Here is a 23,392-nt window from a genome sequence, read left to right as displayed (position 1 = left end):
GGCGGTGACCAGACTCGCCGCTACTATAAACAGTTGTATGTGACAGAGGCGCGCCTGCTCTCGTCAAACCGAGCCGAGCAGCGGGCGCCGCCTCCTCAGTCGTATACCGTAACCGCCGTCCACACACTGAGCTGAGACCGGGTCCGTTGGACTGGGTTTGTGTGCTTGTGGAACTTCTGGAGATAGTGACGGCTGAGGTGGACAGTCTGTGTGTGGACCTGACGCCTATCGTGCTTCAATCGGACCGTAAACGGAACATCCCGATTGGTGCAGCGGCACACAGTGCAGTGTTTAATAACGCACGGTCAGTCCCCGGTACGGTGCATGCTTTAAGTGGTCCATTGTGTGCACACACACATACATCGGCAGTGTTTGTGCCGCCAGCGAACAGTAATCAACTGAGCCTAATTCTGTTAGAATTAGCGACACTCCCGGCCACGAGGCACTCGGAGACCGTACCAAACACCGCAGCGACGTCGCCCGAGGGATCTACCCGTCAATTCCAGTAAGGTCAGTGTCACCATTCGCCCGCCCGCTCGACCAAATGGCATGTCCCCGTCAGTCCTAACTGCAAACACATCATCATTCGCTGCATATTCAGTGCCATAAGCTGACGGGCGTGTCGTTTGTCCAGCGGCGACCCGCTGGCCGCCATGCAAGTTAACGGCGGAACGGCAAACACTTTCTCCGTGATCATTAATGACTTGGGAGTGCGTTTTCGTTTGATTGCCTCCCTGCTAGTGCTGACCGCTCGTCCCGCCTGCCGCCGATACCCTCGGTCCCGGCCGCTGCAGCTCACACAGACGGGCTGGGCCGACAAAGGCTTGTCTGTCGGACCTCGATTATACTTGATATATAATTTCATGCAATAAAAACTGTCGCACTTGATAACATTTGATAAGTACTTATAGGTATATAGGTAGGTACGGGTGTATTTACATGATTACCAACGACGCATTATATGATGATACGGCTGGACGTATAAACGACGAAAACTGGCTCAGCATAACAATCGATAAATTCCGCAATGGCAAATTGTAACAATGGCAAGACCCAAATTAAACATACCTATAACATATTTAACGAGCACGCCGCAGGATCAATACGGAGCTCATTACGGTACGGTTCTGTCCCTATAACGCATCCACATTACATCACGAAGAACAAACACCGGCTTACACGTACCTAAATTAATTAGAGGCGTGGTGAACGTTTATTTCCCGGTTCTGTTATTCGTGCGCCGAAACATGTGCCATGCAGTTACGCTGCAAATGAAGCTCAGACCATTAGCCATCTACGCTGCTCTGAAATACATATGTGCCATGCAGTTACGCTGTAAATGAAGCTCAGGCCATTAGCTTAGTGTTTGCTGAATTCGTTTTCCATATTCGACAAACCCTGCGTGGAAAGAGAGCATTTGATCTAATAAATACATATATATCGTAAATAGTGCTTAGCTTGCGAGTACCTAATGGGCTTCCTTATATAACAATAGTTGCATTCTTGCGCATCGTATTGCTGGCTACTGCAGTACTGCAACGTGAAAATCCAGAACCATATCATTATTTACTGTTGCTTTTGACTGCAAGGCTGATTTACGCGGTTAATTTATGTACGGGCTACTGATGCGCGAAGCGCTATCGCTATAGGCATTCAGCCGGGTTCTATTGGTTATTTAACGCAGCCGTGACATTTCCATGGGTCACATATAATTTATTACAACCAGTATAGGCACCAATGTCACCTGACTCCTGAGCTTCCACTTCATTAACATTGCGTACAACTGATGGGCAGTAACTGACTCTAATTACTTCGCGTGCCATTAGCATTCCGGCTCTACATAAAGTGCTGTTTGCAGGGCGCTCTCATTGCCCATATGGGCGTCAGTAAGTGGGATGGTCGACTTGCCAGCATTCAAAACTCAAGCATGGGAGTTAAGCCGGCGAGTCAGAAATCATATTCATAAGGCAGCCCATTCTCTGCAGCCTGCAGCAATAATTCCACGTATGATGTAACCGCTCTACAAGTGCTGTACGGTGCTCGGAAGCTGGTTTTTACATTACGGACAATTGCTGTCTTAAATAGCTCACTTCCCCCCTGGTTGTCCAGGACAAAGCCTTGGACAGGACGGTGTCCGGCCGACACGTCATCGCGTTCCAATTACCGCGGCGGCGCGGCGGCGGGGCGGGTTACTCCGATGACCGGTGTAGGTAGGTACGGGGAGCAGCAGGTCGACGCGCCGTACAAGGGCGGGTTTTTCCAGCGGCGGCCCAAGGTCTGGTCCTGACGGCCGGGCGAGGGTGGACGGGCGGCAGTGAGACAGGGAGAGGCAGAGGGAGAACAGCCACTGACAGTGAGGTGCGACAGGGAGAGGAGACGGTCGAGAGTGTGAGGGATAGTGCGGAGCTGTGAACCGTCAGGGAAGTGAAGTGAGGGAGCGAGAGCGAAGACGGCTGCTAAGGACAACTTTGGAGACCAGCCACGTCCTCAGTGGGGGTTCATAAAACTGGTGAGCACCTAAACATAAAACGTGACCCAAGGCCCTATATACGACGTGACCCGGCGAGCCGTAACTGACCGGTAACTGACCCACGGTGTCGCGTCCTCTCCGGCCGCTCCGTCCCGCTGAGCTCCGCTCGCGCGCCGGGGCCAGTGAACCGGTCCGTTTATTGCCCGTGCTGTCGGTCCACGAGTGTCTCTCCCACAGAAGTAGCTGACCCGCTCAGTGTCGCTCTGTTCGGCGACTGATCCGCTCTGTGTGTCCCGGCAGCAGACGGCTATCCCGACGGCGGGTGTCTGAGGTGACCAGCGGAGGTCAGCGGAGGTCAGCAGAGGTCAGCAGAGGTCAGCAGTCACACAGGAGGTCACCATGCGACCACTGCTCGCCGGTGTGGTGCTGCTGGTGACGTCTGCGCTGGTTCCAACCCAGGCGCTCAGTCGGAACCGGAGAGCACCCGATATCAACTTTAACGAAGGTGAGCTTATGGGGTCTCAGTTGATTTAATAGCATGGACAAGTCAGTATTCATTGGTCTAAATCTGTTATGAACTGGCTAGACTAAAACTATCCACTTTGTATGTTAAAACGTAGTTACTTAACTTCACTTTCCGTATATGTGTGACCAACAGAACTTTTAAACGATGTGGGGCAATAAACAAATATCTCTATAACAAACGTTTCCGATCCAGTTACTAAAACACCCGTAGGTACGTCGGAGAAAATAAAATAGAAATGACAACGCAACTTGCTCGATTGAAGAGTTTTTAGACAAGAGAATAATGCAGATTAACGGGATGAAAACATTTACTTGAGCGACATAAAAACATATTTGTGTGTAAGTTTGGTAGTTTCCTAGCGAGACAATCGATATGTCACACATAACGACATACGTTCAAGAATTATTATACATAAGTCTGTATGTGTGTGTGTGTGGGGGGGGGGGGGTGAGGCCATGCCCAGAAATAATGCTGCAAGTCACGTTTATTGGCATTTTCCTCTACATCGTGATCATGTCATGAACAAGACCAGTTATTGTGAAACGGACACGACACCGATCACCGAGAGCTACTTTGGAAATACCTACCGTCACGATGCATACCGTGGCCTGACGGCGGTCCGTCTGATGTGTCTGTCCGTGTCTGACCGTCCCGATCTGCGGCCAGATCATGGTCTGTTTGTGCCTGCCCGTCTCTACATTCGCTCAGATAATGTGTCTGCAGTATGCGCCTGTCCGTCTGTATATTTGCGCAGATAATGTGTCTACAGTATGCGCCTGCCCGTCTCTACATTCGCTCAGATAATGTGTCTGCAGTATGCGCCTGTCCGTCTGTATATTTGCGCAGATAATGTGTCTACAGTATGCGCCTGCCCGTCTCTACATTCGCTCAGATAATGTGTCTACAGTATGCGCCTGTCCGTCTGTATATTTGCGCAGATAATGTGTCTACAGTATGCGCCTGCCCGTCTCTACATTCGCTCAGATAATGTGTCTACAGTATGCGCCTGTCCGTCTGTATATTTGCGCAGATAATGTGTCTACAGTATGCGCCTGCCCGTCTCTACATTCGCTCAGATAATGTGTCTACAGTATGCGCCTGTCCGTCTCTACATTCGCTCAGATAATGTGTCTGCAGTATGCGCCTGTCCGTCTCTACATTCGCTCAGATAATGTGTCTACAGTATGCGCCTGTCCGTCTGTATATTTGCGCAGATAATGTGTCTACAGTATGCGCCTGCCCGTCTCTACATTCGCTCAGATAATGTGTCTACAGTATGCGCCTGTCCGTCTGTATATTTGCGCAGATAATGTGTCTACAGTATGCGCCTGCCCGTCTCTACATTCGCTCAGATAATGTGTCTACAGTATGCGCCTGTCCGTCTGTATATTTGCGCAGATAATGTGTCTACAGTATGCGCCTGCCCGTCTCTACATTCGCTCAGATAATGTGTCTACAGTATGCGCCTGTCCGTCTCTACATTCGCTCAGATAATGTGTCTGCAGTATGCGCCTGTCCGTCTCTACATTCGCTCAGATAATGTGTCTACGGTATGCGCCTGTCCGTCTGTATATTCGCGCAGATAATGTGTCTCTATGGGTCTGTCCGTCTCTACATTCGCTCAGATAATGTGTCTACAGTATGCGCCTGTCCGTCTGTATATTCGCGCAGATAATGTGTCTCTATGGGTCTGTCCGTCTCTTTGTTCGCTCAGATAATGGTTACGTCTGTCCCTGTCGTCTCTATTTTTCGCTCTATTTGTCTCTGCCTGTCCGTCTCTATATACGTGTATTCGCCGAGCTCTGATATATCTGCCGTACCCGGTCCGCAGAGCGCCGGCAGGAGGACTGTACCGACTGGCGGGACCGGACGGGAGACTGCGTCACCGCTTCCAACTGTCCGGCCATCCTCAGCATGATCAGGAACAGGCCCAGCTCGCAGGACATTCAGAACATCCGCAGCAGCATCTGTGGCTTCAAGGTGAGCCTGCGGCCCTTCCCGTGGCCCGACACGGCAGCGCCAGCGCGCGGGTCTGCGCTGTACTTTATACGCCTGAGTGTCATTTTATCAGGGGTGCTTTGTTGCATGTCTTATGGGTCCAAAAACATTGCGAGATCAATGCTATGCAATGTTGTTTGGTACAAAGGGACTTTATTCTGGTATCTGACGATCATCTAGTCTAGTGTATTTGTTTAATGTGCAATGTGCATGTATGAGCGACACAAATCAATGTTCACGTTTGTTGCAGGGTCGGATACCGCTTGTCTGCTGTGCTCATCGTGTGCCCGTCACCAAACCGCCGGTCCCCAGAAAACCGGTCACCGAACCGCCGGTGACCGAACCTCCTGTGACTGAGCCTCCGGTCACTGAACCTCCAGTGACTGATCCTCCTGTCACGGAACCTCCAGTGACTGATCCTCCAGTGACCGAACCTCCAGTCACTGATCCACCTGTCACCGAGCCTGTCACCGAGCCTGTCACCGAGGGACCCATAGCGACGCCCTCCCCAGAGCCTGTCTGCGACAACTGCACACAGGTCCACCCCAACAGGTGAGGACTGCAGAGTGGTTTATCTGATTCACTCAGCTCCGGCAATCGATAAAGCCGACCGTTACCGGGCCGATGTTTTGCAATGTTGCTAATTTTGCGGTTTTGTTCGTTTGTCGGTGACATGGCCTACTTACGCTGTTTAGCACAATGCCCGACTAGCGGTTCTATATGAAATATTAATGGTCGGTATTATCACGTAGCCCTTTTTAAAAAACGGTACGTACATACGTGTTTTATGTAGATATATTGGACAGGTACGTAGTAAAGAGCAAGTAGCATACGAATCTATTCAATTAGCAATTACATATAAATACGCGGACCGGTTTCGTCTATGAAAGACTTCTTCAGCGCTTTTTTTTGACGTTTTTTTTTTTTGACGTTATACGTTTTTGAAAAAAGCGCTGAAGAAGTCTTTCATAGACGAAACCGGTCCGCGTATTTATATGTAATTGCTAATTGAAAAGATTCGTATGCTACTTGCTCTTTACTACATACGTGTTTTACCGAGTCATATTCAACATTAGGCGTTTTTGACATTTGCTTCGTGTCGCTGTTGCAAGCAATTTTTGCTACACGGTCGGCATTGTAACGGTTGTGTGTTAGATGGTCGGTGTTATTAGAGACTTTCTGGTAAACGGTCGGGAGGTTTTAACGATTAACTGTTAGATGGTCGGTGCTAGTAACGGTTGTGCATTGAACGATCGGTGTTATCAGTGATTTGGTTAAACCGTTAGAGCTATAAACAGTTGTCAAACAGTCATTGCTACTAACGCCCATCTGTGAGACGGTTGGACTCGGTGTTACTCTCGGCTGTATTTAAACGATCGAAGGTTAAGGACTGCTTGTTATAGTAAAATATCGGAGGCGGACTTTGACGGTTATCTGTTAAAGGAAATAGTTCACTTTTTAACATGGGTTTTGAACTGGAATAGCAGTTCCGTAGCCTGGGCTGAGACGAGCATAAATCAGGAGCTTTTACAGCCCAACGATCACCCTAGGCAAAGATATTCTATTTCTCGTCCCGAAAAAGGTGTCGATGAGTGCCTTGCATATATTCGCATCCAGTATGAAAAGAGCATGGGTACCGAAAATTCTTAAGAAACTAGAGAAATTATCTACGAGAACTCTAGAGAAATTCTCGTACTGATCAATAAGGACATTCAGCAGCAGCAGATCGCCCAAATGCCGGTGGCCGCGATAATTTCTCTAGTTTCTGAAGAATTTTCGGGACCCATGCTCTTTTCATACTGGATCGCCTGTGCCTTACAGAAACTGAAAAGTTCTTCCTATATCAAAATATAGAAAATAATCTTTTGTTATAAATAGGTTTTATTTTCTTTGCTGATCATTTTGAACATAAAAAATCATAAATCCATTGCAAAAAAAATAATTTCGTGAAAGTGAATTATTTCCTTTAAACAGTCGGAGTCTCTGCGCCACTGACTATCACTTGTGTCCGTGTTTCAGACATCTGCTGCCGCAGGGAGACGGCACGTGCGGTATCATTCTGGCGGAGCGTATTGTCGGCGGCACGCTGGTCCGGATCGGCGGACACCCGTGGCTCGCTGCTCTGGGGTACACAGGTGAGCGGAACTGGGTGACACAGCGCACCCGCTGGGTGCACCGCTACGGGTGGTAGGATTTCTTTTTTCGTACGCTGATCGAAACACTTTAGCAGCACGATGAACGTCTAAACTGTGACTTGTGCCATCAAGTTAAATTAAGCTCAGCATGAACACACAAGCGTGCATTGCAAGCTCAACCGTCGCATATTCTATGCAATCTCGCATGCTGTCAGTTGTTGGCAGTTTTTCACTATCGAGCACTGTTTCCTGCCTGCTCCCTGCCCTGATCTGCTCGACGCCTGTTAGCTGCCCCCTCTCGCTGCCCTCTGTTCTCACTGGCCCGCCGCTGTCGCTGCTGCAGTGACCGGTACCTGTTAGCTGCCCCCTCTCGCTGCCCTCTGTTCTCACTGGCCCGCCGCTGTCGCTGCTGCAGTGACCGGTACCTGTTAGCTGCCCCCTCTCGCTGCCCTCTGTTCTCACTGGCCCGCCGCTGTCGCTGCTGCAGTGACCGGTACCTGTTAGCTGCCCCCTCTCGCTGCCCTCTGTTCTCACTGGCCCGCCTCTGTCGCTGCTGCAGTGACCGGTACCTGTTAGCTGCCCCCTCTCGCTGCCCTCTGTTCTCACTGGCCCGCCACTGTCGCTGCTGCAGTGACCGGTACCTGTTAGCTGCCCCCTCTCGCTGCCCTCTGTTCTCACTGGCCCGCCGCTGTCGCTGCTGCAGTGACCGGTACCTGTTAGCTGCCCCCTCTCGCTGCCCTGCCTGTTCTCACTGGCCCGCCGCTGTCGCTGCTGCAGTGACCGGTACCTGTTAGCTGCCCCCTCTCGCTGTCCTCTGTTCTCACTGGCCCGCCGCTGTCGCTGCTACAGTGACCGGTAAGGAGGAGGTGGAGTACCGGTGCGGCGGCTCTCTCATCAACAGTCGCTACGTGCTGACGGCGGCCCACTGCGTCACAAACCTGCCCACCGACTTCACCCTGTGAGTACCTACATTATAAATACTATAATATACACCGACTTCCCGCTGTGAATGGGCGGCGGCGCGAAGGCATGCATGCATCATTCATGCATCACAGAAGTTTTCATGAGTCTGCAGCGATTGTTCATTAGTAATGGAGAAGAGACATTGATATGAATCATATGCAGCAGTGATTTGGAATCGTTCCATTCAGCTAGAACAACTTTCTTACAACCAACAATCCTTTTCAGATCTACCATTCGTCTCGGCGAGCACGATCTCGACAATGAATTAGACTGTCAGGTGAGCCTCATTGGAGATAATTGCCGCTTTACTGAGCTGTCATACGGGCGAATAACATTTGAAAACGCTTTATTTTTCCTTATTAACGTAAAATAGTTGAACTAACGCATCACGTTACTTAGAGACTTCATAGTCCTTGATTATTGATGCATGAACGTTTTTCGCTTACAATCGTCATGGGTCCTACTTTGACCTCGCCTGACCTGGTCATGACCCCACTCCGATCTAAGACAAGGGTGCCTAATCCTTCAGTGACCAAGTGACCCGTCTGACCTATCAATGACCTTGCCTGACCAATCGGTGACCCTTCTGACCTGTCGGTGAGCTCGTCTGACCTTTCAATGACCTCATTTGACCTAACGGTGACCCTTTTGACCCTCAGCGTCTCAGCGACGGCATGCAGCGGTGTGCCGACCCGCCTCAGAACTTTGACATTGAGGAGGTCATCACTCATGACCAGTACGACTCACCCATCCGTCTCAGGAACGACATCGCGCTAGTTCGGCTGTCTCGGCCGGCCAACCTGACAAGTAGGTCGATCAGGGAACGGGTGTGACGGCACGGCTCGTTACGTTACAAATCGTAAGGTCAGGGAGGATGACGTTACGGCTCATAGCGCTAGGGACCGTGTTGTCACGAGGGAGCTGCAAAATAAGGCTCGAATATCGAATGTAATTAATGCATTTGCGTCCGATGTTTACCAGGATTAATCGATAAATATAATTGTTTCACACCAGAGGGTAATGCTCATATAATGGATGTATGTTATAAATAGCGGGTCAAAAGGCATTAGACATACGGCTACCTCGGAGACAGCATTGGAATTGGTACGGTACTAATAAGTAATTACATTGACTTACATTATTATATATAAGCGGCGTCTGCTCATTTATTTCTGCTCATTACTAACTGAAGTCAGTGCGATATCATCATTCCAATGAAGGGGCCCAAAGGGCAGCCAAACTATAGGTTAGGCACTTGATCCAAACTATGACTCGTATTCTACATATGGCATGAATGATAGACGGCTCACTGATGAAACCAGTTTTACGCTCGTGTTAATCAAGCCTCGATGCGTTATACTACAACCGCTCATACCGCTGAACTCTGAAGTTGGTCTGATTTCGACCGGTGACTGACCGCACTCTGTGGTGTGTGTGTCCTCTCTGCAGCGTTTGTGTCTCCCCTGTGTCTGCCGATCGACCGGCGGCTGACCGTATACTCTGTGCCCTCTCCGCAGCGTTTGTGTCTCCCCTGTGTCTGCCGTTCGACCGGCGGCTGACCGTATACTCTGTGCCCTCTCCGCAGCGTTTGTGTCTCCGCTGTGTCTGCCGTTCGGCCAGCGAGAGGAGCAGTTTGTCGGAGAGCGTCCGTGGGCGGTCGGATTCGGACTCACCTCTGCACGTGAGTGTATAAACAGGCGGCCCGGGTAGTGAGTGGACCTATACCCTGAGTGGACCGGACGGCCGGAATATTTACCGACTGCACTTGGCCAGAATGCAGCATTCATGGTGAAACGTAATGTATCTGCCTTTTATTTCTGGTCTTTCAGTGTGATCTTTACTTGAGTGACGTTAATAATATTGATTGTGCCTTCATATTTACGATGGTGTTTTTTTACCACGTGACGGTTAACTTTGCTATAGTAAAGTGACATATATATATATATTTTTTACACGATAAGTTCAATCTGTTGCTGGTCATTGTCTGTAAGACTTTTTGTATTCTTTTTATCGTTATCGGGAATTTAAAGCCTAAGTTTTTATTAGTTACTTCGGGACTTCATATTACTTTCGCTGCCAGGGCACCGTAACGTTTTACTGAAAGTGTTTATCTATCAAGGGCCTTTGAATGCAATATCTTCAATGACAAGTATATCTGATCGAAACGAATTTGGCCTTAGGCCACAATGTGATACGACGGTATGCTGACCATCTCAACTGCGCCCAAAAAAGGCACGCATTACCTGTGTTCGATAACACATTATATCTACTTGACGTCTATCTCAGCAACTGGGACCGGTTATGTGCATCTTCGATGCACGTACTCGTAGCCCATTTCCTGCGCGCAAAAAATAAGAGCCAGCCCATTTCCAGTTTCTTGTCTACCTCAGCCAGATGCGCACATCCCTCGGCCGTCCATTTTGAGGGAACGTTTCCATGTGATGTGGTTCTCTCCAGACCTCGACAACGCCAGCGGGTGGGTGGTGAATCTCCTCGCGGCCCACTGGGCCCTTCCTGCGTCTCCTGCTCACCACCCAGCGGACGAGGTGCTCGAGCACCGCCACCACGGCGAACAGCGAGGCGCCCGTCACCACGCCGACAAAACCGCCGATGTTGGCCAGCAGGGTGGCCTCCTTCATGGCCAGGCTCTCCTCGACGCGCTCGGCCAGCAGGTCGACCTGCAGCTTCACGTAGACCAGACACGTGTTCAGGGTGGAGCTGCCGAGACTCAGCTGGTCGGAGCGCAGGTGGTAGGTGTCCTCACTGCAGGCGGCGGGGCACTCACAGTCGGCCAGGGAAGATAATAGTTCATTTGGCACGAACTGCTCGGCGGTGTCGCTTCTGCGAACCGTTGGCAAGGGTGGTGCTACCGGTGGCGGCGGCAGCGGCGGCGGCGGCGGCGGTGGTGGCGGCGGCGGCGGCGGCGGCGGTGGTGCCGTGTTTTCACCATCAATCAGTCGTTCGCTGCTATACCGCAGAGAGCCGGAATGATTCTCTGGTCTTCTTGCCGCCTCCCACTGTGCATACCCGTGGTTCCACTCGAAGCTGAGAGGACAGCCTTCAGTGTTGCCGGCCCCGACAAACAGATTACCGCCCTGGTAAGCGTCTAGCTGGACCAGCCGTCGACAGGCCGGCAGGTGGTCTAAGGGGCCGCTCGTTTCGGGCAGATACACCCCGACGGAGACCATGTGCGGCAGCCGACAGCCGGTGTGCGCCGCCAGCCGCCGCCACTGGCACTCCTTCAGACAGCGCGCCGGCGAGTAGCCCGGCTCCGAGCGGCACGGCCGGCGGCGCACGTTGGCCAGCCGCCGCTGACGAGATGTCACCTGGTAGATGACCACCCCGCCGCCGGGCGGCACCGGCACGAACGGCGTGCGCGGGTACTCGCCGCCGCGCGCCAGGTCGCCGACGCTGGGCTCCTCGGGGCCGTGCACGTACAGACGGTAGGTGCGCCGTCCCTCGCCGAACATACCCATCTCATCTCCGCCGTGACGTTTGAAAAACGGCACCGGCACGCGCAGCACCAACTCGACGTCGACGGTGCCATAGCTGCGGAACCCGTGCAGGCGATCGCTGGGCTCGAAGGTGACGCAGCGCAGCGGCGTCAAACCGAGACCGTCGTACTCATTGGACAGGTAGTAGCGCTCTCGCCAGGCGCCGAACTGCCCCTCGCCGGGGATGGCGACCTCCCGATCATTCCAGCTCTCACCGGTGGCCAGTTCACCCAGTACCCTCATGACGTTCAGCTGGAAGTCTCTCATGTCGAGCGTGCTGCGCCGATAGTACTCTGCCACGGAGAGGTTTCCGGCAGCCATCTGCCGGTACAGCTCCAGCATCAACGGGTCTCTCATCTCCCCCTCGGGACAGAGCGTGAGCCGGGGGAAGGCGGCGCGCCACCGGGTCATGGCGGAGAGCACCGGCTGCGCGCGGTACTCGAGCGCCTGCAGATAGACCAGGAACAACAGCAGCACCAGGAGGGCGCCGCGGGCCACCAGCGGCGCCACGAGCCGCCGACCGGTGGCCGGTGGCTGGTCCGCAGCGCCCGCCATAACGGGTGGCGACCGGCGCGGCTCTGGCGGCGGCTCGTCAGTGGCCGCCGACGCCGCCCTGTACAGTGTACACCAACACCGCGCACTATCGACCGTCGGCCGCATCGGGCCCGGTCTTCGAGGTCTGCAGGGGCCGTGAAAAAGTCAGCTGGGATCCAATGTGGCACACCAATACCACGAGGCGCCCAGGACATTAACGGCCTTTGGGACAGGCACCCAGGTTCACCAATAAATGACAGCAATATTTCTACGCCAGTCGACGACCTCAATACCCGACCAGATATATGATCCGATAATGGGGCTATTATTCCTGCATAAATAACAATTTACATAGGACATGAAACAGAGGATAAAACAATTAAGTGTGGTAAAAATATAACAACCGACACTAAGCCTACACCTCGACCTTTCCTGTCGCACGATTTGAAACTGAATTTAATTTCCTACACATCGATAAAAAGAAATACGAGAAACACGTCTATCGAAACATTTACTGACGTTTTGGTGAAAAAGTATTTCATTGAACCAGGTTAAACGATTTTTTTTTTTATATGTAGCATTAGGCAGCTTCAGCACTAACCCACCCGTTCACCGTTCTCCCGTCTCGACCCGGTCTGACCTGACCCGACTCGAGCTGACCTGACTCGACCTGACCTGACCTGACCCGGCCTGCCCGACCCGTTGTGCACCTTCTGACCCATCTCTGATCTCCTCTGGGCAGGCGGCGAGAGCAGCTCCAAGCTGCTGGAGGTGCGCCTGCCGGTGCTGTCCCACGAGGAGTGTGTGCCCATCTTCCGGCGGCGCGCCAACATCGGGCGCACGCAGCTGTGCGCCGGCGGTGAGCGGCTCAAGGACTCCTGTTCGGGAGACTCGGGCGGACCGCTGGTGGGACTCTCCATGCCCGGCCGCCGGCTGCCGTTTGTCCAGATCGGAATCGTGTCGTTCGGCTCTGTGCGCTGTGGGACGAGGAACGTGCCTGGGATCTACACCCGTGTCACGGAGTACCTGGACTGGGTGCTGGATAATCTGAAGGAATAGGACACCGGCGGACCGGCGAGCGCTGCTGGACCACCGAGACTTGAAGCGAAGTTCAGGAGAGTTAGGCGAATATGTGGCCTGTAACTGCGGCGACAATTTCGCTGACAGCCCGTGACCTCGACGGTTTTGTTGAGTGTCGCAGGAGCTGATGAGGGCAATAAACGTTCAATTGTGTATTACTCTGGAAGGCAGCGAGCGACTGATACCTGCTGAGGTGATCGTACGGTGTCATGTGTCGTTGATTTATGAATGTTTTACATACAGCAATGCGACCCGCGTGAGTGACGAAGTACGTGAGACGGGATGCACCCGAATATTATGCCTCCAATCACATAATGACGTGAAAGTGCATGGCCTGTTGAATAATATACATCTTCCAGTCTCTTATTACCTGTCTCTGGCATACCTACTCGGTCTATTCCAACATATAACATATCCATTATCCATGCTAACAACATTCTTATGGCTGAAACAAACTCTTTCCGCGTTCAGGAAATCGCGGTGCGAGAGCCTATTCAAATACATTATAATTCTTCCCGCATCAATCGCATCCGGGAGGTGCGTGCGATTGATGCGAGCGTGCTTCCATGTATTTGAATAGGCTCTCGCATGCGATTTCCTGACTGCGGAAAGAGTCTGTTTCAGGCATACCGCATAAACGTACATCTATATTACTAAATCGACTGTAGACGTTCTACGAAAAACTAAATTCTGGTGAAAGCATGCCTAGCTGGATAGAACACACAAAAAATGGCGTTTTGAATATATCTCTTCGTTGTTAAATAGTACATGTTTTTGTAGATGTTTTCACCTTTCATACCGTTACTGAGCACCAGTTTACTCGGCAACCGTTTCACTAAAACGGTAAACGTACAAAAGCGCTGCTTACAATAACAAGGAGCAAACTTTTCATCAATCAGTCGCGGTGAAAGTGAAAGCATCATTGAGGAGAATAAGCAGCAGAGGATAAAATAAGACCCGGCTTTATGTGCCTGAAAATTCCTCACAAAGCAATACGAGATAGCACCATGCATTGGTAACCTGTCTGCTTAAAAAGGGTGTTTTACGAACGTTTAATCAAGAAATGCCTCGAATGTTGACAACTGCTTCGAAAGTCTCTTTATCCGCCTATGAGTATTTTACCCGTAATGTTAATGTACCTCACCGCCAGGTGACAGTAGTGAGGAGCCGAGCTGCCCGGCTCCCACCACCAGGTGGCGCCCTGTTCGACGTAGCCGGGCAGTCGTCCCCTAGGCCCTAGCCGTCCCTCCCCTGCAGCACACACCGATCAGACCTTACAATCATCTCCGCTCCTCGATGCTCGGAGAGTCAGCTGTCGAAGCAGTCAATGCCCATGTGAACTGTCAACGCCTGGACGCAACGAAGGTTTCGTTTCGTGATTCATTTCGCCACATAAGGTTACCTAAACATATGTTTGTCAGCTCTTTTTTCAACATAACCACAGCCCACTCACTCTTTCGGACCGATCTTTCTCCTTTTTCCTACTTAATGGCTGCTCTCACTCCACATCCGGCGTTATACGTCCATTTTTTCCTCTCTCATGGCCTCCCCTCCTCCCCTCTCCCCACTCCTCCACTCTGTCAGAGGCGGGCACGTGACGGTCAGCGCGAGCACGAGACAGCTCTGTTTGTCCCCTGGCGAGCAGACGTCGTCGGCTGCCCCCCGTCGAGATCATGCTCCGTAATCACCTCTGCTTCATTAATCAATTACGGGAGCTCCGGTGGGCGCCGCGCCGGGCCGATCTCGGGGCGTCCCGCGGTGAGGGCGCCCGTCCAGTGTCGCCGGCTGATGGGCGCCTCCCAGTGGGTCCGCCTCCTCAGCAGCCCCTGACAAATGGGCGCCTGATCGGCCGGCGGGGCGCCTCCCAGGTGAGCCGGGAGGGCCGGGAGGGGCGGCAGGGGACGACAGGGCACGGACGGGAGCCCGGCCAGAGCCGTGGTCAGTCGGCTGGATGCGGCCGCAGCGAGTGGAGGGGGGAGCGCGTGTCCAGTGGACGGTCGAGCACTCGGACACGATGCCGGCCGGCAGTCGGCTGGCGCTCGGCTGCCTCGTGTTCAGCCTGTGCGTGCTGCTCTCGGAGGCGTATCTGTTCAGTTTGCTGCTCTCGAACCCTGTGGTGCCGACGGACTCGGTCGGGGGCGCCGGGCCGGACCGGGCCGCCAGTGACAGTGACCTCAGGTCAGGTGAACCAGTGCGGGCCGCCAGTGAGTCGGTGGGCGAGCTGAGGACGCGGGCCGCGGGCCGATCGGAGACCGAGCTGGATCTCGATTTGGACCTGGAGCTGGAGCTGGGTCTGGACCTGGGTGTGACCTCTGTCGGTCCCGGAGGTGAGGGAGGCGCCGAGGACCAGGATCTGAACCGACCCGCCGGTCGCCGGCGGTTCAGCGCTTCCCTGGTACCGCGGCACAGTGCCAGGCTATCCGAGGATAGTGCTACTGAAGAGGACAGTGCCAAACTCCTGGCCGAAATGGTAAGTAGCGATGTTGGGTTGCGGGTTGCGGGTTATACCGGCTACAGCTTCAGAATGCTGTTGCCGTTACCGGTATAATGAAAGAGGCATTTACATTACGCATCGGGTTTTCTATAGTTTACTTTTCCCGAATCGGAGTGAAATAATTCAACGCTACACGTTCATAAAACACTTATATGGCTTGTTTTTTAGCATTGCTCCTTGGGCGCTTACTCGGTTTTGTTTTCACATAGATGGACTTCGTGGGATGGGAGGAAGGAAGAAGGAAGTAATTAATCCGAGCATGTTTAAACGTAAATGTTGCAGTATGCTGAATACGTCATAAGCAAAATTTTTAATGACCGACTGTTCACTTACCTATAACCATTGAAACAATAGTGGTAATTTTTAAATGGGCAAACAATACTACTGTGCATCGGGTTATCCAGCTGACTCCCTGCAGCACCATTGGTGCGTGATTCACCGTACACGAATTAAGCTGCATTTATTGGCGTGAGAATCTCTGGTCACGGGCATTTACACTGGGCTGTCAGTAAGCTGACAAGTCGGTCCTCATCGCCTTGTAACCTGTCATGTAATTTTCTTGCCAGCGCCAAAGCGGCTTAGGCTATCCCACGGATAAGCTATCCGTCCCGGCAGACGGGCAGACCTCGATCAGTATCTGTACGGTGGGCGCGTGCTGCCCCGAGGGATTCTGGAGCCCGGTCTTTTCCCTTCTTATTGATAGCAAACGTGGTTACTGTCGAGAAAAGTTGTATTGACGTTTGAATTCCCTACCTGTTACATGCACTGGAGGAAGATAATCGCCTGAGTCCGGCAATGGCCGAAAAGGTGCATTGCTAGACGAAAAATGGCGAATGAATTGTAAACGGCACCATTTTCGAATACGGATAACCGTGAGAGCGAAATGAATTGGACCTGAGAAATAGAGTATAATATTTCACTGTTCCTACATAAAACATATTTGAAAGTTTCGTTTCCTTTTTATCGGCGTCCAGATGAGAGCTCAAGCCAGTTTAAAATTAGAACGTTTGCTTCATTTGATTTTATCGAAAACTAAGAAAAAAGGAGAACCAATCGACAGAACCATTATTTTCAAACGTTCTGGGGCTATGTCCTCATCAGGTCACTACCGAGATCATAAAAGGTCATCAAATATATATTTAGGTACTTCAACCTTCTTGGAAACAAAGCGTTGCATAAATCGCATACCTAAACAGCTAAGACGTCGCTTAAAAACGTGATTGCCAGTTCTTTTTTTTCGCTAGTGTTCTCTCCGATGAGTCTCACTTGATTGTTTATTGGTTCAGGAGTTTTCGGCAGAGGGCATTAAACGTCCCCTCCCCCCCCCCCCCCCCCGAAAGCGATGCCCGGAATATGCTAGCATCTGCAGGGCTGACGTTTTGCCTTTTGAGCGCTCACATAAACTGGACCCTATATCCAATGCCGTTTTACTTGTAATTTGACCAGTGATGTGACCTGACCGGTGACCCGACAGTGGTAACCTGACCACTGGCACCGTCGGTAAAAAACGATCTGATCAGTGACCGGACTGGTAACCTGAACGGTAGCATGGTCATTGAGCTGAATGATCTGATCAGTGATCTGACCAGTGTCTTCATCTATGACCTGACCTGTGACCTGACCTGTGACCAGGGTTGTATACCAATCAAGTCGATTGAATTGATTGATTTGTTTCAACGCGTATTTTGAGTTGATTGGATTGAGTCGATTGACTTTTCGAGATGACTGGTTGACTGACTCGTTTGACTTTAGCGACTGGTTGACTGATTTGATTCCCAAAAATTAGAGTGACTCGTATGATTGAGTCGATTGAATGGAAAGTTCAAATGTTTTAGTTGACGAAAAATAATGACACCAATTGATGACATCAAAGATCACAAAACTACACTGAAAACTGCTTGTCATCACAACTGCAAAATGGGGTACATGGCCAAATAAAGAACAGGGCCTAAACATGAACAGCCAACTTTGACTTTCAACTGCAATAACTGCTCCAATCCTGGTGATAGAACTTTTCGATGCACCTACCTACCTTTCTGCACTCAGCAGGAAACTTTTTTTTAAAATCCAGATGATAAAGTGCAAGGCCCTATATACTAATAAAGTGTGATTAATTAATAATTCACATCTCCACATCTCCTCAGAAACAACCCACTGAACTCTATAAATATCTGAAACCCTGAAACCCCTACAAAAATAACTGAAACAAAAGCGCCGTTTTCGTCTCGCTAATTACGTTTCTGTACCTAATTAATAGCTAATTTGCTGCATTGTTTAATTTGCAGCAGAACGTTTGTTGATCCTTTTCTCCTGAGAGCCTAAGCATAACATATTTGATATATTTCATTTTCCTTAAAATATTTTACCGAATATTATTAAGTGGTTTTATTTCAAATGAAATAATAATTGAAACGAAATTGGTGTTGTACAACCGATTTATTTTATGATGATCTACCATACTACATGATAATCAATGACGTCATCTTACCAAAAAATCAAAAGACGTAGAATAAGGATTTATAAAAGGCTAGCATACTTATTGGCAAAACGTTTTCTCGCACCGTGCCGTTTTCGCGTTTTAATTTTCCTCGTTCCTGCTTCCTTTGTCCTTAACTTATCCTGTGGTTCCAGAGTCCCTGTCCTCTCCATTTCCTTTTAAATATATTTTTAATCCTCATCCCTATCCCCCAGTCCTAACAGTTTCAAAATTTGTATTGCAATAATTTTTTTTTTTTGAATTCTTCACATAGGTACCTAGCATTGACATGCCACGTTCAGAGTCGTGGACCGCTAAATACTTCAAATATCTTCTTTCTTAATCTGACAACATCCCACGTCTCAAATGCACATTGTGTGGAAAGATTTTTCAGGCTGCCCGTCAGTCTCTGTCTAACCGAAACCGTCACATGCAGCCTGCAGGTAAGATATTTATTTCTATTTCCCTATGGTTAATATGTTATTTATGCATATTATCCATTAAAATACACATGGTGTAGGTTAAATGGCCAAATCACGAACACTGCCAAAATCTGAGCAGCCAACTTTCAACTGCAATATCTGATATTTAGTGTAAATGGAGTTGGAATATGGCCAAAATTAAATTGACAACTTTTAGGTGAAAGGTGGTGATTTGGGTTAAGGGGCGAGTCGACTACTGGGTTATTTTGCACCCATTAAATGAAACTTCTGCTCCAATTCTACCCATTGAACCTCAATATCATGATCCACCTGTCCATCACTAGGTATCCTTCCTAATTACATAGAAACTTTGAATGGCATGGCAATTTATAATTTTAAATGACAATATTTTTATGTTTCTTCTGTAGGTAGGTAGGTAGGTAGGTAGGTAGGTACATCAGACTGCTATGGACACTTTTCCAAGTTGGTGGGGCAAAAAACCTAATGTATGTCTTGGTTTGAGTCGTTTGATTGAGTTGATTGATTCCTTTTATTGTCGCGTTTGAGTCGATTGAATCGATTCCCGAAAACTGCTCTGACTTGATTGATTTGATTGGTTTCCCAAATTTGTCGTGATTGAATTGATTGCTATTGATTGAGTCGTATACAACCCTGCCTGTGACCTGACCTGTGGCCTGATAACCTGTGACCTGATAACCTGTGACCTGACCAGTGACCTGACCTGTGACCTGACCTGTGACCTGACCTGTGACCTGACCTCTGTTTCAGATGGCCTCGGAGCGCTCCAGTGAGCGGAGCTGTCTGTCGGACCAGGTGTGTGGCCGCGGCAGGTTTTGTGACTCGGAGACTGGCACGTGTCAGCGGCGCCGGCGGCCCGGCCAGCCGTGCTCCCGGGACGGCCAGTGCCGCGGCCGCAGCAGCTCCTGTACACTGGGTCACTGCCAGAGGCGACAGCACAAGGAGAAGAAGGAGCTGGGTACGTCGCACGGGATGGAGGGGGAGGGGGAGGGGGCGGGAGTGAGGGAATGGTGCGAAGGGGGTGTGAAAACAGTGCCATGTTTTTGGAACGTCTATATTTGTCCCGTACTTTGTTCTGTATTCCCTATGTCTGTTTTTTTGTTTTCCCGCTTTCGGCGTAGTTTGTTTTGTGAATATCTAGTCCATGGCTTGGCCATCGCTGATTCGTGTTTATTCAATCCGTATCTTCCGCGGTCTGATTATTCTCTAATCTATCGTGCCTGTCTCTGACCCGCATCTGACCCGTCTTCGACTAGTATCGGACCCGTCTCTGCCTGGTTTCTGACCCGTCTCTGTCCAGTGTTGGACCCGTCTCTGTCCAGTATCTGACCCGTCTCTGACTTCTGTCTGACCCGTCTCTGACCGTCTCGTCCCGTCTCTGACCGTCTCCTCCCGTCTCCTCCCGTCTCTGACCGTCTCTGATCGTCTTCCCCCGTCTCCGCCGGCAGTGTCCGAGTGCCGCTCGGACACCGACTGCGACTCCGACTCGTGCTGCGCCCGTCTCAGCTCTGGGACCGTGTGTCGGCCCCGCACCCCGGTCGGCCAGCGGTGTCAGGCGCTGCCGGCCAACCTGCCCGTGCCCATCTACGCCACCTGTCCGTGCGAGCGGGGGTCAGCGTGTAAATACGTCCACAGACCAGGGTGAGTAACTTCACATTAATGCTGTGCTTAAGAAAAAAGTTGCAAATGAATGAATGAATGAATGCATGAATGAATGTATGAATGAATGAATGAATGAATGAATGAATGAATGAATGAATTAATGAATGAATGAATGAATGAATGAATGAATGAATGAATGAATGGATGGATGGATGGATGGATGGATGGATGGATGGATGGATGGATGGATGGATGGATGGATGGATGGATGGATGGATGGATGGATGGATGGATGGATGGATGGATGGATGGATGGATGGATGGATGGATGGATGGATGGATGGATGAATGAATGAATGAATGAATGAATGAATGAATGAATGAATGAATGAATGAATGAATGGATGGATGGATGGATGGATGGATGGATGGATGGATGGATGGATGGATGGATGGATGGATGGATGGATGGATGGATGGATGGATGGATGGATGGATGGATGGATGGATGGATGGATGGATGGATGGATGAATGAATGAATGAATGAATGAATGAATGAATGAATGAATGAATGAATGAATGAATGAATGAATGAATGGACGAGTGAAAGAGGGAACGAACGAACGAACGAATGAACGAACGAACGAACGAACGAATGAACGAACGAACGAACGAGCGAACAAACAAATGCTGATGGAATGGATGAACGAAAGATCAAACGATTGATGGTAAAAACATGAGCGAATGAATGAATGAGTGAATGAATGAATTAACGAGGTTATTCATAAATTCAAACGGTGAAGACTATGAATATCTTATTGACTGTTGACGAATGGTATGCCGTTGCCGTTTAATTATTTAGATATTGCGGCATAATTTGATCAGCATGTTTCCTAAACGTAATCCAAATACCTAAAACAATTTTCGTGCCTACGGCTATATGTCACCGTTTAGTTTCGGGACAAACCGTATATACCTATTACTTCTTTCGAATCATTTGGCAGATGGTCATTGATGATTAATTCGCGCAGTTTGGCCTCGCGCAAAATTTGTCCCTTATGTCATATGACATGTGAAAACGACATTGCTGAACTGCTCCATGCTGACAGCTTGTTTCGTCTGTTTCAGGGAGGACTGGACATTATGGACAGCTTATGACAACCTGAGGTGTGTTCGAGATTAGACGGGTTACCTGAGGCGTTCGCCGGTGAATCTTATGGATTTCGAGACGCCCCATCTAGTCATGTTGTGCCGGCGCTGCTCCGAGCAGCCAAGTGATAGATCTGCGCCAATTCGCCAGAGGATATGCGTGTTTGTGTTATGAGATTTTTATCAGTGACATTGGAAAGTGTACCTATTGTTTTGACGCGCCAAGCTGGCTGTACTGATGTTTTAAGGTGATGTGAGCATGCCCATGGTGAGCACAGAAATATAATGACCGGACAGTTACGAGTTGTTTTATAGTAAATTCGAGAATATGTGCGAACGCAATACAACTACAAATACAAACGCGCTGCCGCGCAGGAAAGCCTAAACAAAGGCTCACTCGAGTAATAGGCATGCTTGCATCATTGCATGCGGGAGGTCACTAATGCCTACATGCATAAATAATTTATTTATTTATTTCATTTATTTCACATAATCCGGTCATTCCACAGTACAGGGCTATTCATAGACCGTCGTCATACATGATAATCACACACGGTAACACTGGCGGATCCAGGGGTTCAGCGCGGGGGGGGGCATACCAGGTCACGGAGCCAAACCTAGGGTACCCCCAAATCCTGTTTTCTCATCGGATTTAGGCCACTTATTTTTCGTCATAGCCCTGACACGAGTTTTTTTTCTAAAAAAAAAAAAAAACAGAAATGGTAGGACACCTGACCCCCATTGGCAGATCCAGGAGGAGGAGGCATTTGGGACAAATACCCGGGCAGCGCCAGAAATCGACGAAAATTGGTGGGGCCGTTGGGGCCCTCAGCCCCTCAGAATGACTGGTGTATAGAGCCGACCCAGGGCTGCCGGTGTGGAACCTTAAGAGGTGCTAGCGTGGGACCATCAAAGGTATCGGTGTGGGTTCCCCAGAGGCAGTGGTGTGGGGCCCTCAGAGGCACTGGTGCAGGAACCACAAAGGAGCCCGTGTGGGCCCTCTAAGGTGCTGGTGTGAGGCCCTCACATGGACGTCGTTGTGGTGCCTCAGACACTGGTGTGGCGCTAAGCCCACACCATTCACAGATGGCTGTGTGTGGGGCCCTTGGAGTTGTTGGTGCGAAATGCGAATGCTTAATAACCCAGTAGGACCTCTCAGAGACCGACAAAGGGCCCTCAGAGGCCGGTAACAGGCCGTATGATGTCAACAATGGGCCTTCACAGGCCGGCAAGTGTCTTCAGGAGCCCTGTGGAATCCTTAGAGATCGGCATGGTACTCTCAGACGCCGGTGGGGCCCTCATAGTCACCGGTGTAGGACCTACAGAGTTACCGGTGGCTGGCTGCCAGAGGCACTGGTGTGGGGCCCCAGAGGCGCCGGTGTGGGACCCTGAGAGTCGCCGATGTGGGCCTCAGGAGACACTGGTGTCTCAGAGGTGGCGGTGTAAGGCCCTCAGACGCGTCTGTGTGCCCTCACAGTCGCCGGTGAAGACTTTCAAAGGCATCGTTGTGGGAGTCCTCACTCCTCAGAGACACATGCATGGGGGCAAGGGGTCTTCAAGAGACCAGCAAGGGCCAGCAGAGGGTTTCAGGAGCCTTGCGGGATTCTGGAGACCGGCGTGGTACTCTCAGGCGTCACTGGGAGCCCTCAGACTCACCAGTGTGGGGCCCACAGAGTGCAGGTAGGTAGCCGTCAGATGCGCCTGTGAAAGACCTTCAGAGGCGCCAGTGTGGGGCCCTCAGAGCCGCCGCCGATGTAGGGCCTTAAGAAATATTGGTGTTAGTCCCTCAGATTGGCGGTGTTGGGCCCTCAAAGGCGCCGGTGTAAGACCCTCACAGGCGCCGTTATGGGCCCTCAGAGACACTGGTGTGGAACTGTGGAGCCGTTCCATGCGGGTATGGGCCAGGACCCTAATTAGAGCTGACGCTTAATAGGTCAGCAAGGTCACTCAGAGGCCAGCACAGGGCCCTCAGAAGCCGGAGTGGGGCCCTTATGGAGATGTGTGATGTG

At 50.6% G+C, this 23,392-nt stretch overlaps 2 protein-coding genes across 4 annotated transcripts; both read left to right on the top strand.

The window, feature by feature from the left end:
* Positions 1-14: 14 nt before the first annotated feature.
* LOC122382054 (phenoloxidase-activating factor 3-like) lies at positions 15-13,566 on the top strand. 3 transcript variants are annotated; one of them, XM_043366935.1, is made up of 10 exons: positions 15-510; positions 2,774-2,975; positions 4,828-4,976; positions 5,245-5,546; positions 7,014-7,129; positions 7,979-8,087; positions 8,318-8,369; positions 8,752-8,899; positions 9,678-9,773; positions 12,863-13,566. In XM_043366935.1, exons 2-10 carry the CDS (start codon positions 2,870-2,872, stop codon positions 13,177-13,179), a joined length of 1,395 nt encoding a protein of 464 aa, XP_043222870.1. In that variant the 5' UTR covers positions 15-510; positions 2,774-2,869; the 3' UTR covers positions 13,180-13,566. The 3 variants fall into 3 exon arrangements, with proteins under 3 accessions (XP_043222870.1, XP_043222869.1, XP_043222871.1); XM_043366934.1 differs by lacking the exon at positions 15-510 and adding an exon at positions 2,298-2,509 and having other exon boundaries at positions 2,771-2,975; XM_043366936.1 differs by lacking the exon at positions 15-510 and adding an exon at positions 2,316-2,509.
* A 1,506-nt stretch (positions 13,567-15,072) lies between these two features.
* On the top strand, positions 15,073-21,683 carry LOC122382030. The gene is made up of 4 exons (XM_043366897.1): positions 15,073-15,670; positions 19,382-19,589; positions 20,080-20,272; positions 21,363-21,683. The coding sequence occupies exons 1-4, from the start codon at positions 15,152-15,154 to the stop codon at positions 21,415-21,417; spliced, it is 975 nt and encodes a 324-aa protein (XP_043222832.1). The 5' UTR covers positions 15,073-15,151; the 3' UTR covers positions 21,418-21,683.
* The last annotated feature ends 1,709 nt before the right edge of the window (positions 21,684-23,392 follow it).

The sequence above is a fragment of the Amphibalanus amphitrite genome, unplaced genomic scaffold, assembly GCF_019059575.1.
Source record: "Amphibalanus amphitrite isolate SeventyFive unplaced genomic scaffold, NRLGWU_Aamphi_draft 000132F_arrow, whole genome shotgun sequence".
NCBI classification, from domain to species: Eukaryota; Metazoa; Arthropoda; class Thecostraca; order Balanomorpha; family Balanidae; genus Amphibalanus; species Amphibalanus amphitrite.
The sequence above is the reverse complement of the archived record's forward strand: the minus strand, read 5'-3'. Positions and strand labels throughout refer to the sequence as shown.